The sequence below is a fragment of the Catharus ustulatus genome, chromosome 3 (genome assembly GCF_009819885.2).
Source record: "Catharus ustulatus isolate bCatUst1 chromosome 3, bCatUst1.pri.v2, whole genome shotgun sequence".
Taxonomy (NCBI): Eukaryota; Metazoa; Chordata; class Aves; order Passeriformes; family Turdidae; genus Catharus; species Catharus ustulatus.
This window is the reverse complement of record NC_046223.1, coordinates 44,764,551-44,778,093: the sequence shown is the minus strand read 5'-3', so window position 1 is coordinate 44,778,093 and position 13,543 is coordinate 44,764,551. Positions and strand designations below refer to the sequence as shown.

The window sequence follows — 13,543 nt, the reverse complement described above, 5'->3', positions numbered from 1 at the left end:
TTCCTCCGATTCTGAAGTCACAAGAAGCTACACTCTCTTAGGGGATAAAAATATACAAACCAAGCCCTATACCTGCGATCTTGCTTTTAGCGACAAACAGAAGCTGACCTTCAAAAAAAGCTTTTGTCCAGTCCCTTGCAAAAAAAAAAAATTTAAAAAAACATCAGAAGTGCTACTTGGTACTTGGGGAACATTTGGTGTAAATGCCTCTTACAGATCAAGGCAAAAATCCACCAAAAATCTTCAGTGTACGGACTTGACTCTGCCTTTAAGGAAGAAATCCACAATATAAAATCAAATCAATAACTTTCTTGTATTTTTATAGTTCCCTCAACAGCTATATCTCAAAGTTTTGAAAACAAATCACAAAAAAGAACTTTGAACAAAACTACATCTAACAAGAGGCATCTTTAAGCTAGACACGTACAACTAGGACTAAAGAAAAAAAGAAAAAAAAAGAGAAAACATACTTCTTAACAAAGATTTCTTGAGGAAAACCAACAGATCATTACTTACAGATACCATGGGCAGATTTTTATCAGGACAAGATCTACAGGGCATTGCTGTACTGTGTACCCCTACACTTCTGCTCGATTAAGGACATCCCGAGTTAGAATGCATTAAATGCACAAAGGTAAACCACTACTTTTGGTTTTCTTTTGCAACTCTCTACCACAAAAAGTTTGATTCTATCTAATCAAGAAAGATATGGGATAACAAGATTTTCATTCTATATGATGGTTTCATAAGCCTGTCCAGGTTATCTGATCTGAGTATCACCACACCAAGAAAGCAATTTTTCAGCCAAGCACATAAGTTCCTTTACACCTTTGTGCAATGATCCACGGGACTTAATGATATTTTCACAGTAGCATATCTTTGTAATGGGAAGTAAAATCACCCTTTGACCTAAGTCAGAGTTTTCAAAAAAACTGACTTTTTTCCTCAATAATGCAGTTCACAGAAAACTTCTATATGAAGAGAGACCTAGTTTAAAAATTACAGAAATACAACATTTCTGCTCAGCTGATGTGGTGAAAATCCAATTTCTCTATCTAAACCTGAGAGCGCTCTTAAGTAAAGGACTTTGACATTAAATACAAGCAAAGTTAAGTTATGTTTAACTCGTAATGAAAATTAAATTTCTGGTAGCTGCAAGGACTAGTCACCTGAATTAGAAGTAAAATGCAGTCTCACCTTGGAAAACTTCCAGCCTCAAAAGTTAATCTGATCCAAGACAACAACTATCAAGAGATGTACTTTAAGGCACAGCAGCATCACACCTTCTGCACATTTCAATCTACAAAGTTCTCGAAGGAATATGAATGAGAACCTGAAATTATGCACCTACCTCTGAGCAATCACAGAGCTGTTTTGTCTCCAGCAATTTGCTCTTCTTCAAGCTATCATTTGCAGAGCACTACTACTTCACTGTTGCTATACATCAAGGATTGCTTCAGTACATATGCTTCCCCACTTAGAAATTTTCAAGAGTCAGAACTGAAAATACACTTTCCCAATGTTTGTGTAACCTCAGCTTACCAATAGGGTTTCTCACTGACTCACAGGCTGCTCAGTGACTGTACTTGCCTTCATCAACTCTCAAAGACTTACACCTATGGGAAGTGTACTTTCAAAACTCATCATCCTGCCCAACTCTTCCATACATAAAAACTCTAAACTGAGTCAACTTTTATTTGCTGACTGCTGCCAGATAGTAGCTCCTGTTAGGAGATTTGAAGAAAAATCAGGGCATTGGATGACACTTCACAATTTTTTATAAGAACTATAAATAAAATGGTTTTTTAAATGCTAGCAATACAAATGAAGAGGCAGAATCTCAGTATGGTTTTGGGGTTTTTACATAAAATCACTCCAACAGAAACAATCAGTTCACAGACACCTGAAGATGGTGCTGGCATCTTTAACCATCACAAGCAACTCAATTTTCATTGCCATGTATTAAAAAAAATCTTCAGGTGCTATAAATCACCATTTAGACAGCCAAACCAGCTGGTTGTTTCAACCAACCAAACCATTCATATGGTGCTGGATTTCCCACCACTCTTCTGCCAGCTGATGCTGCAGGGCAGTTGGAGCTGTTGTTGCTTCAGCTGCTATCAGGAACAGGAGCATCAGACTGAGAACAAAGGGACAAACAGCTATCTGCAGGAGCAGTTCATCACATCCTAACTACTACTTTCCCCAGATTTTCTGATGTATCAATAGATCCCCATTCTTCTGCTACATCTGTCTGGAGTGCACAAAAACTAGAGCTTGCCCACAGCAGCTGCAATTATTCTCCTAAGAATAACAGCCATTTTACTCCACTGCCTGAAATGGGCCATCCCTAGATATTGTTGTTAGTTGTTTCTCTTCATTATATACAAACTAATTCGGTATCACACATTGATTGAGACAGCTGGTCATTTTTCCCTGAAGAGAAGTAAATCTCATTGTGCACATACCCAGAGGAATCAGCACATACGTGGCCTGGGCTTTATTGGCTGCTACATCCCACTGGATGCTGTTCAAGCAAGCAGGGGAAACCAGATGCTCAGCACGGAAAACCAGATTCCTCATTACACCATACACGTGGGTACTCAAGCAAGCGTTACTCAACCTTCTGCTCTAACTTTTTCCACCTATAAGGAAGGAAAGGAAGAACAAAATACTGCCTTTAAGATTGCTCCAAAATATTTCAGGCTGCCAGCAATGGCTCTGTCCTCCAAGCTGGAAGACTGGCTCGACACTGGTGCACAGTGCACATTAATCCCATCAAGAAATGGGGACAGAATCCGTTTCTATTGCTGGTGTGGAAGGGCATCACAGGATTTGATTTTGGCAGAAGTTGAGGTGAGCCTGACTGGAAATGAGTGGAAGAAACATCCAATTGCGACTGGCCCAGAGTTCCCATGCATTTTGGGCATAGACTTGCTCTGAAATGGGTATTTCAAAGACCCAAAGGGTTTTCAGGTGGGCTTCTGGAATAGCTGCTCTAGCAGTAGAGGGCATTAAGCAGTTGAACACCTTGCCTGGACTGTCAGAAAACCCATCTGCAGTGGGACTCCTGAAGGTGGAAGAGCAACAAGTGCCAATTGCCACCTCAACAGCGCACCGCCGGCAGTAGCGGACGAATCGAGATGCTGTGATCCCCATCCACAAGATGATCCGTGAGCTGGAGAGCCAAGGGGTGGTCAGCAAAACCCACTCACCCTTCAACAGCCCCATCTGGCCCGTGCTCAAGTCTGATGGGGAATGGAGATTGACTGTGGACTTCTTGGAGAACAAACTCCTACTAATCAAAAATTGGTCCATGTGAAGAAGAGGTGGAGCATTCAAATATTTTGAAAGGTATATAATTGAATTTCTTTCAACCAGAAATCCATGCCCAGACAATAGTCCAAACGGAACTGTGTAATTTCTTTTAAGAATAACATGCTGTAAGGGCACATGCATCTGCAAATAGGGATAAAACAGAGAAACTGCTAATTGAAACTAAATACTAACTGAAGTATAACAGATTTCCCCAGTTTGTATTGTGAAATAGAAAGAAACAAATAAAGGAACTAACAGATACTGAAGTGAATAGGTCAAATAATTAATATGGTCTTATTTTATAATTAGAAAACTCAAGTCATGTTAGTTAAAAATATGTATTTCTGAAATGATGCCCAGTAGCGAATATGAAAATTATATATCTGGAAACCTTTAGCAATCTCCAGAAGAAAGCGCTTCATACTGAAACACCCAGACCCATTTTCCTCTAATTTCAGTGTGTTGTCTTCACTTAAAACACTGGCATGTGTCACAGTGCACACAACACCAGCTGCTCCCACCTTTTAAACACATTTTCACACAGCCCCATATAAGTGAACTGAGCTTTTGCCCTGCAATCTCCCCATTTAAAAATAATGATTATACCCTTTAGCATACCAAGAACAATTAAGCCTGTCTGGATGAGTAAAACTACCACATTCTGCAGTCTCAACCTTAGTGAGAATTCCCTGTCAAAACTGTTTCTCTGCCCATTAACCAGCAGGTTTTAACCATGGCTTCTGACAGCCCTCAAGAAAGGTCCCAGGGTAATGTGCCTAACATTTCTTAAATCTTCAAACTCAAAGCATGCTTCAGGTATTGACAAAGGCTCTCTGTATTTAAAAAGTTCACCACATGCCAAAGTTGAGACAAAACAAAGAATGCTCCTGAAAAAAATAACAATACTCGACAAGAAAAATAAGCTTAGAACCAATGTTCATCACAGTGTTATATCTGACTTTCTCTTTTCCTCTTCCACACAGAAGGTCAAGAACCTGGGCAAGTATTCTTTTTTTAAAATGTCCTCTCATGTTCCTGGAAATTTGTTTCAATATATTTAATTTTTTTTATCTTTTAGTGAGCTGCAAGCCACCAAATACAATTCATTACAGCACAGATTGTCTTAAGAGATGCTTCACACTAGCCCTGCCTGTGTTACTCCAGTGTTGAATGTAATTCCTGTAGTCAACAAATAATTATGCAAAAACACATTACAGCAATACATTACTGACAAGCACAATGTTTCTAGAATAAATACAGAACATCTTGCAGCCCAACCATGAGGAGCTTGCAATTTACTGACCATCAACATTGAACTTTCAACATAATTACTGATCTCTAGTACACATGCATGAGTAATAGTTTTATTTCTCACACAGATAGTTCTAATTTTGGAAAACGTTTTTTCCCCCCCCTTCGACTATTTATAAAATAAAATGCACATTTCCAGAAAAATCTCTTTCAGATTAACTATGCCAAGACTTTGAAACTTAGTACTATTATGCTGAACTAGCATCAACCAAGTATTTAAACATGTTACTTCTAAATATTTCTAAATAATTCTTCCACAAGAAGTACACATTTAGAATAAGCCAGTGCAAGTTGCAACCATGGAAATTCTGGCAATACAAAGGAGAAAGTGTTTACAGCAAGGGTGGTGAAATACAGGACAAGGTTGCAAAATCTCCATCTTTGAAGACACACAAAACTCAGAGAGAAGGGGCCCTGAGCGACCTGATCTCACTTGGAAACTGTAGCCCCAGTTTGAGGAGAAGTTAAAACAAGGTAATCTCCTAAATTATTGTTTAAATGCATGACAGTCTAGGGGATGCCCATAGGCACATCGGAATTATACCCACACCAAATGTCTTACTACATGCATGATGCTTTTGCACCTTACAGAAGAGAACAGGCCTGGATTCAGACATAAAATCTCTGTACCTGAGGTATGATAGACTGCACAGGTTAAAAAGGAAGCCACTCATCAGTTTAGCTCACTGTTAATCTGAATAAACTCTAACAGTTAAATAACTGCATTTATGTGTCCTGTATTTGGGTTAGCTGAGATGCAGTTAACCTTCCTCACAGCAGCCCCCACAGTGCTGTGCTTTGCACTGGTGGCTGGAAAGATGCTGATAACACACCAGTCTGCACTGGAACAGCATCAACACCCTCTCTCCAACACTCCACCCTCCCACACCAGGAGTAGGCTGGGGATAGACAAAATCTTGGGAAGGGACATACTCAGGACATCTGACTCCCACTGACCAAAGGGACATTCCATACTCTAGGATGTTTGGGATGTCTGCTGATATAAAAGCTAACAAAAGGAGGAGGAAGTAGGGGCATTCATTATTTCCAAGGTTTGTCTTTCAGTGCAACTACTATACGTGCTGAAGCTCTGCTTCCTGGGAAGTGTCTGGACATCACCTGATGATGGAAAGACAAGAATAAAACTTTGTTTGTATGAAGGCAACACTTCGTTTTTGCTTTACTAAACTGCCTTATCTCAACCAATGGATTGCTTTCCATCTTATTTTGTCTCCCCAGGCCAGTTGAGAAGAGGATGATAGAGTGGCTTGGTGAGCACCTGGTGTGCAGTCAAAGCCTATCCACCAGAGTCCCAACAGCAGAACTACAGCTATGGGAATGACAGCAGAAGCACTAGTGACAACAAAGTCAACCAACCAAAAAAAAACCTCCTAGAAGTTTCATTAATTGCATATTTTAAAAATTAACAGAAAGGAAATAAATTATTTTAAAATGTTCATTTCAGTTATAAACTCACTTTGAATAACGAATGCCTGTTTTCCTCTGAAGTGATTGTGCTATTCATGGTGCTAGTAAAGCAAACAATCCTGACAAAATTCCTCCTGAACCTATTTAACTCACTTAAATGAGCTTCTCAATGTGGTAAGTGCGACCCAAATATTACAGCAGCAATGAGAGAAAAAAATAATCTGGATATTCTTTCATAAACAAATCCAAAACTAAGAAAACTCAAGTCAGTTTCTCAGACAGACTGCTTAACATCTTTTACTTCTCCATCTCAGAAACACAGGTATATTATTAAAACAAGCTAAACTTAATGCAAGAAACTATTTCCCATAACCTAATTTCAAATTTTAAACACACGTCAGAGGAGAAGAATATGTCCTCTATAAAATGTTCTGCTGACTTTAAAAAAAATCTGTATAAATTAGCACACATGAGCAGCAATTTCTCATGAATGATAATACAACCAAACTAAATCCAATAAATATGATGGGAGAAAAATATTGCAAGCAACATAGTTATTGCTTATCTGAAAGAAAAGCATGTTAGGATAAACAGGAATTTTATTTTCTCTTGGTGACACAGCAGCAGTACCACTTTCAAAGTCCCATCACCAATGTCCAGTCCAGTTTCAATACTTCAGTTGCTTTTTTAAATAAAGACGAGGTTACTTCCAAAATACCACCAAGAGTAGCTACTTTTCCATTTAAAGGATCCATCTACTGTTCATTCAACTGTGAGTGTCCCAAAATTATTCATCGTGCATCCTCTCCCCCACTGACTCGAGTCCACTGTCTGAGTCTAGCACTGCTCATCATATTGGACTTTATTGTAATGTCAAGTTCATGGAAACAAGAAGTATCTCTGATATGTATTTGAATGGTGTCTAGTACACACTTTCAGTCTGTGAGAAATATGTTTTAAAATACTGCATTATCAAACTGGGGAAAAAATTTCACCAGTTAACAAGAAATAGTGTAAGATGATGATAGGAATTAACAGTTGATGGACACATATGCTTTCTGTAGGTGGGTTTTTACCATAAGAGAACATTAAGTGCAAGACATTCAAATAACTACAAACTCTTCAGAGGAAGTACATCAATACTACAACTTCTTAGAAAGTTTTAAAGTGTCTAAATCCAGATAATTAGCTGGCACAACAGCACAACAGAAAACTGACAGCCAATTCAGCAGAACTTACAGGAAGATACAAGACTCTACATCTAAATTTAAATACCTCTTTATTGCTCCTGGAAGATCTAAACTGAATGGAATTCGATAGGAGGATGCCAAAGTGTCATCCACAGCCTTGCTTATTTCCTGCAGCTCTCTTAAAGAAATGCAGCCAAGTACAGCAGCCAGTTCACAGTCCTGTGACTGTATAAGCCTGTCTTGTTCTTCAATTTCTCTTCTCAGCTGTTGATCTTTTCCTTCTAATACAGCCAGTCTTGTTCGGAGATCTTCAATTTCTTTCTGCATAGAAGAGAAAAGAAACCAAAGTTTACTATGAACCCTACAAAAGAAACCCATTTGCCCCTAAGAAAAAATTGTACAAGTGTTAGAAGTAGCACGAACTAAATTTGTCCAGTTTAGCAAACATTAAATGAGACATCCTCTTGCTGACACACAAAATTCTTATGTCAGTTGTATTCAGAAACTCTAGTGCTTCTAGCAGTCTGAAATTCACCACCTCCATTTCAACACATTTCACATACCTCTTCCAACACCTACTGTCAGTCCTCTTTCACTTTAAAAATACATAGGTATTTCCCAAGTTCACAAGCTAAAAACCTCCATCAAAAAAAAAAAAAAAAAAACAAATGTCAGATCACCCATGGCAACAGAATCCTGTTCTACAGACTGGAAGCTAAACTGAGCAAACATCTATCCTGCAGAATATCCCTGCAATGGTTTGTCTAATGATTCTAATATGACATGAAGCACAGGATGCAGGCAGAGAATCACTATCTAATCAGCCCTTCGATAATTAACATTTCATTTTAACTAAAAGTACAAAATCCTTCCCTTGACTTAAAATGCAAAGAACTTCAACCTCAGTTGCACTCACTTTTCCAGAAGTTCAAATTGTGTGCATTATGATATTAATATTTCTTGCAAGAGTAAAACACAGTTTTTAGAATTCTACATAGAATTGTAGAATCATTAGTGCTGGAAAAGAGCTCCAAGATCATTGTGTCCAACCTTTGACCAAACAGCACCTTGTTAACTAAACTACAGCACTAAGTGCTATGTCAAGTAATTTCTTCACCATTTCCAGGGATGGTGACTCTACCCACCCCTCCCTGGGCAGCCTGCTCCAAAGCCTGACCACCCTTTCAGTGAATAAATTCTTCTTCATGTCCAATCCTAGTCTCCTCCCTGATATAGCTTGAATATGTTTCCTCTTGTCCTGTCACTTGTTACCTGGGAGAAGAGACTAACCTTGCTACAACATCCTTCCAATTAGAAAGTGGTGAGTCTCCTTTTCTCCAGGCTAAACACTCCCAGCTCCCTCAGTTGCTCCTTGTCAGACTTGTGCTCCAGACCCTTCACCAGCTTCATTCCCTTTTCTGGACATGCTCAAGCACCTCTATGTCCTTTCTGAAGTGAGGAGGTCAAAATAAAAAAAAAAAAAAACCAAAAAAACACCACTTCATGCATTTGCACATCATTCTTGCACAGGTTTTTCCTTGAAAACACAACAGATAGCTTGCATCCAAGGAAGTGTCACTTGTTGAAGGAATCTGGGCTGCTGAGGTTGTCATCAAACTAGCTGAATGCCATACTGGAGTATTTGAATCTATTCCTATGTTTCTTACTGTCTCTGTGAAACTCTGCAAGCCATTTAAACTATTATCTGCGCACATGGCCACAGACCATATGTTCATCATTTTCTATACAACCTGAAAGAGATCTCTGAGATGCTATCTATAGGTTCTCAACAGAAATCAAAGCTCAATTTTAAACTCTGATCGCCTTCAGTCCAACTACAAATAAAAAACAAAAAAACAGAAATCCAAAACCAAATCTTTAATAAGTAAATAACTAGGCATTACAAAACCGACGTTAGAAACAGCCATATGGCTTTTTATGGCAATTCACTTCTCCATTCTGCATCTGAGCAAATGGCAGTAGCACCCGAAATGGTGTTACAGAGATAAAATTAAGCGGCTTTGAATCACTAAGTTGCCATATTGATTAATACTGTAAAAAGAGCCCACTCACAAATTAATAAATTTGTATTCAAAAGAAGGTTTGAGTGGCCCACGGTAAAAGGGTTCTGGGGTCAAATACTGAGTAATGAAGATAAAATGGTATTCTGAATATCTGAACAGACACTTCAGCTATGTGTGAGGTAGGGATCTAGGGGGGGAAAAGGCATACTTCAATATTACAGACTCTTAAACAAAATATTTACTATGCACAGATAACAGACATGGGCATTTCTTTGTTTTTTTAGAGCTTTACTTCATAATCTTAACATTATTTTAATGTTTTCAATGCAATTTACATGAAGTTTAGTTCACTAATTTTGTTAACAAGCATATTTTCAGGTTTGTTGCGCTGTAACCAGCTTCTCAAGTATTACTTGGAACAAGAAGAAATTATCCTTGCATATTCAAAGGATCACTAGGCTCAAAATTTCAACTTACAATAGTCCTGCTTGATAAGTTTTAGATACAGCAAGAAGAGAATGGTGTGGCCCATGTTTCAACCCACAGGCATTTGTCAAGGACAGAAAGGTCAGCAGACCAAAAACACCAGTTTTGTTTCTTTTAGTCTCAAATTAGGCTTTTAGTGTGTACATAGGACAATTCTGTCTCTGTGTTACTGGCTTGGGAATTCTGCCAAAATCTTAATAAGCCCTACTTAATACAGAGACTTCCATATTCTGTGAAAACGTAGTAATTGCAATCACTGCAATAAGCAACCTACATGGGAACAGAAAGGAAGATGAACGGGATCTGGTTTTACAATCACACTTTTAGTACTGAAATGTACAACATAAATAGATACCAGAAGCACACAATCTGCATTCACAGAAAGAAAGCTGCTTTGCTCAGAAATAGTTCACAGGCATTCTTGTGAGCACGAAAATTTTCATCAGTGCACTGGAATTCTCCTGCATTCTTTTCCAGAAATGCAAAGAAGCCTTTAGTGTGCTCTTGGTCAGCATCGAGACATAAAAAGGGCCTAAAGTCTCATCATGGTAGAGTAGATGATATTCATCTTGCTAAACATAAGCTGGAGTTTTACTCTGCAAATTTGAGTTTAAACTGGAATTTCCAACACAACAGCTAATCAGTACTGACTGTATATCCCCAGCTTCATTTACGGACACTGATGGTGTCCATGAAGTAAAGATTGCAGTAGAAACATTAATACATAAGTTATGGATCCTGCCACAAATTTTCAAATCCCTGAAGACAAATACAAAAACAACAGGACAGAGGGTAGAAGAAAAAGCAAAGTGGGGCTGAGGAAAATTTAAAAAAAAAAATTATTTCTGATCATGCAAGATTTTGGGCAGGAGTAATCTTTAGGGGTTCCTGGGTGCAAACAATCACTATAGATCAGTCTTCCCCAGAACCTCGAATTCCTCGTAATTTTGATAAAATGCTAATAAACAGTATGCCTATATAATGTTGTGGTTAATTTTTCCCTAGTGTAGCTAGAGAAGAAAAAAGATTCAGCTTGAGCAAGTGTAAAAATTAGCTGTTGTGGAGTCTCAAATACAGCAGTTCACAGTTCAGTATCTTGAGGGGGCTCTTGAATATCTAGATTCAGAAAAAATTCTGCATACTGATAATACTGAAATATACTATGTCACCTCTTACTGGTTGATGAAATAAACCTAAAAAATACAAAGGTCATGAGTAGGATAAAAAAGACATTTCTTTACCTAAGTACAATTTTGCACATAAAACGTTTTTCTCTGTTTCTTTATGGGTTTTTTAGATATATATAAATTTATGTGTGCGCACACACAGAGATTACTATACTATTGGATCCACCAAAGGAATGAAAATGCCACAAAAAAAGATTACAATATCAAAGAGAAAAAAAGGAAAACTAGGTCTACTAGCTCTGTAAGGTGCCACACTGCTGAGTGTAATCACCAAGGTTTAAAAAACACATAACTAGACAGTACATTGAGATTTTTGAAGAATGGTGAAAAGAACAAGCTAAATTTTGCTTAAAAGGCCTGCAGACTTAAAGTTGGAGTCATGCCATCTTGAAACATTCCATTTGCCAAACTATCACGTTGTGACATCACATGTCATTGTAAAGCTATTGTTAGCAAATGCTGACTGCTCTGTGATGATTCCTTCATCCTTATGAAAAGCATCAATCATCTTTCAGGAATAAAAGCTGGTAAATCACGTATTTATAGTAAATTCTAACCAGAAACGGATTAAAACTTTTTGTCTTCAAATAAAAACTTCTGAAGATCAGTGTAACATTAAAATGTCAAATTATAACAAAAAGCACGCTTACAAAGATAATGAGGACAGTTTAAGCATGCACACAAGCCACCAAACCTTCCAGCTCTGCGTTTCTGTAATGAGATTAACAGAACTCCTGTGGCTGCCATCTCCAATCATCACTTAGATTATCGACTGGACTCCAGCCAAGGCTCTAATTACTACACAGAAGCAAAGTCGCTATTACAATAAATTTATTTAATTCTGTGTGACAGCTTACAAGGTTTTCCCCACACAGCACTGGTTCTTATACACAACTTTGCAGTCCTGTTACCTGTAACCGTTTCTTTTCTTGAAAAAGCTGGTTTCGTTTTGTGGGCGAAACCTGTGTCCTCTCCTGGGTAGTTGATCTCAAAAGTCTGTGCTCTTTTTCATCACAAAGACCATTTTCTTCATGTCTAACCCTTTGAAAAAACATGCCCAAAGTTAAAAATTAGTGGTTTTCACAAGTTTGTGTCTCAAGCAGATCAGAATGCTAAATTAAGCAGATCACAAAGCTGAATGTTACCTTTGGAGTGATAACACTCCATCACCAGAATGATTACATTTCGAACAGCTACAGTCAGAGAACAAGAGATGTTTTTTCCTTGGCATATCTTCCTTTATTATCTCAAACATTTACACTGTTTCTACAACACGATGAAGAAAGAAAATGGAAAGCTTGTATAGCTTTAGGCTTCCCCCAGCTTTATCATATTTCAGATATTTATTCATCATTGCCTTGAAAGAGACAAAACTAAGGCATGTAGTTTCTATCAATACAGAGAAAAATCTCTTAGACAGAAGTTTAGAAACTTGCCAAAGCCATTTTTGCAGCTTCTGTCAGCTTTTGGAGACAACGTTAGAGATCATCTGGAGTGTTTGCTCCACAATGCCAGATTTTACTTCTCTCTTGCACAGTGAGTTCTTTCAAAATCACAATCAGTGGGCCTCCTCCCAGTCATCTGTACAACCTTCAGTTGCAAATCCTTGCCTGACTGGACTCCAAGGTAATCGGCACATTATGCTAAGTATCAATTCCACAACCAGCCTCTCAAAACACACCTGCAAGCAATGCAAATCCATTTCGCCTTCCACATCCCCTACTAAGGGCATGTGCACTTGCAAAGGGCAATTGTGTTTCTGCGTCCATCTCTAGAGACACGTACATGCATCTGCACATAAAGAGCACAGACTCATTTCAGTATCTTCCTTAAATATTACTGTGTCTCAAATTAAGGGCTTTGAGGCACGATTTCCCACTGTAATCTTGCAAAGCAAATACATCCATACCACATATAAAACATGCATTATAAGTCTGGTGTAAGCATGATTAATCACACAATTATGATCTCCATGCACAGGTGTTTAACAAGTGTGTAAAACAAGAGGTTTTCATCTACTCTGCAGGGCCAGAAAAAGACACACATGCTTTACTCCCTCTCTGTGGACTACCGAATGTACTGAAAAAGCAAAATAAAGCCTCAGCACTAACATAGGTATCATTAAGCAATATAGACATAGTGACAGTATAGCTGCATTTCTGTATTAACAACATGCACCAAAGAGACATCCCTATTAATAGGTGCTAGGCCATCACTGTGCCTTACAATCATTACAGGTTCCTGTGGCTCCAACCAGCCCCACTTCCCAGCAGCTCTGAAGCCACCTTCTTCAAGCTGAAGCTGCATCATTCCTAGAGAGGTACGTAATAAATTTCCAAGTGGTTTATCAAAACTTAGAAAAAATTACATTATAAACATTTATAATGTTTATTTAGTTTATTTTCAGAACCTTCTTGGAAACTCCATGTGTATCTGTCTACTTGGTACTGCTGGAAGACAAACATCTCTGTGATCTCAAATCTGACTGATTGCACAACCACAGCATTTTTCATTCCTAAGCTAAACATAACCAAATCTGTCTCCCACCATATGCCCCCAATATCCAGTGTCAACATCAAATGCATTCACTTAAAACTTG

General features: G+C 38.2%; 1 protein-coding gene across 3 annotated transcripts in view; it reads right to left on the bottom strand.

The window, feature by feature from the left end:
- Window positions 1-13,543, bottom strand: part of DISC1 (DISC1 scaffold protein) — a 191,327-nt gene that overhangs the window by 119,818 nt on the left and 57,966 nt on the right. For all 3 annotated transcript variants that reach the window (XR_004417359.1, XM_033054805.1, XM_033054804.2), the window contains exons 5-6: window positions 11,856-11,985; window positions 7,333-7,568 (exon numbers count right to left, since the gene is read on the bottom strand). Coding sequence is in view for 2 of the 3 variants with exons in the window: in XM_033054805.1 (XP_032910696.1) it covers window positions 7,333-7,568; window positions 11,856-11,985 (366 nt within the window). In the remaining variant the exon portion in view is untranslated. The remainder of the gene's footprint in view (window positions 1-7,332; window positions 7,569-11,855; window positions 11,986-13,543) is intronic.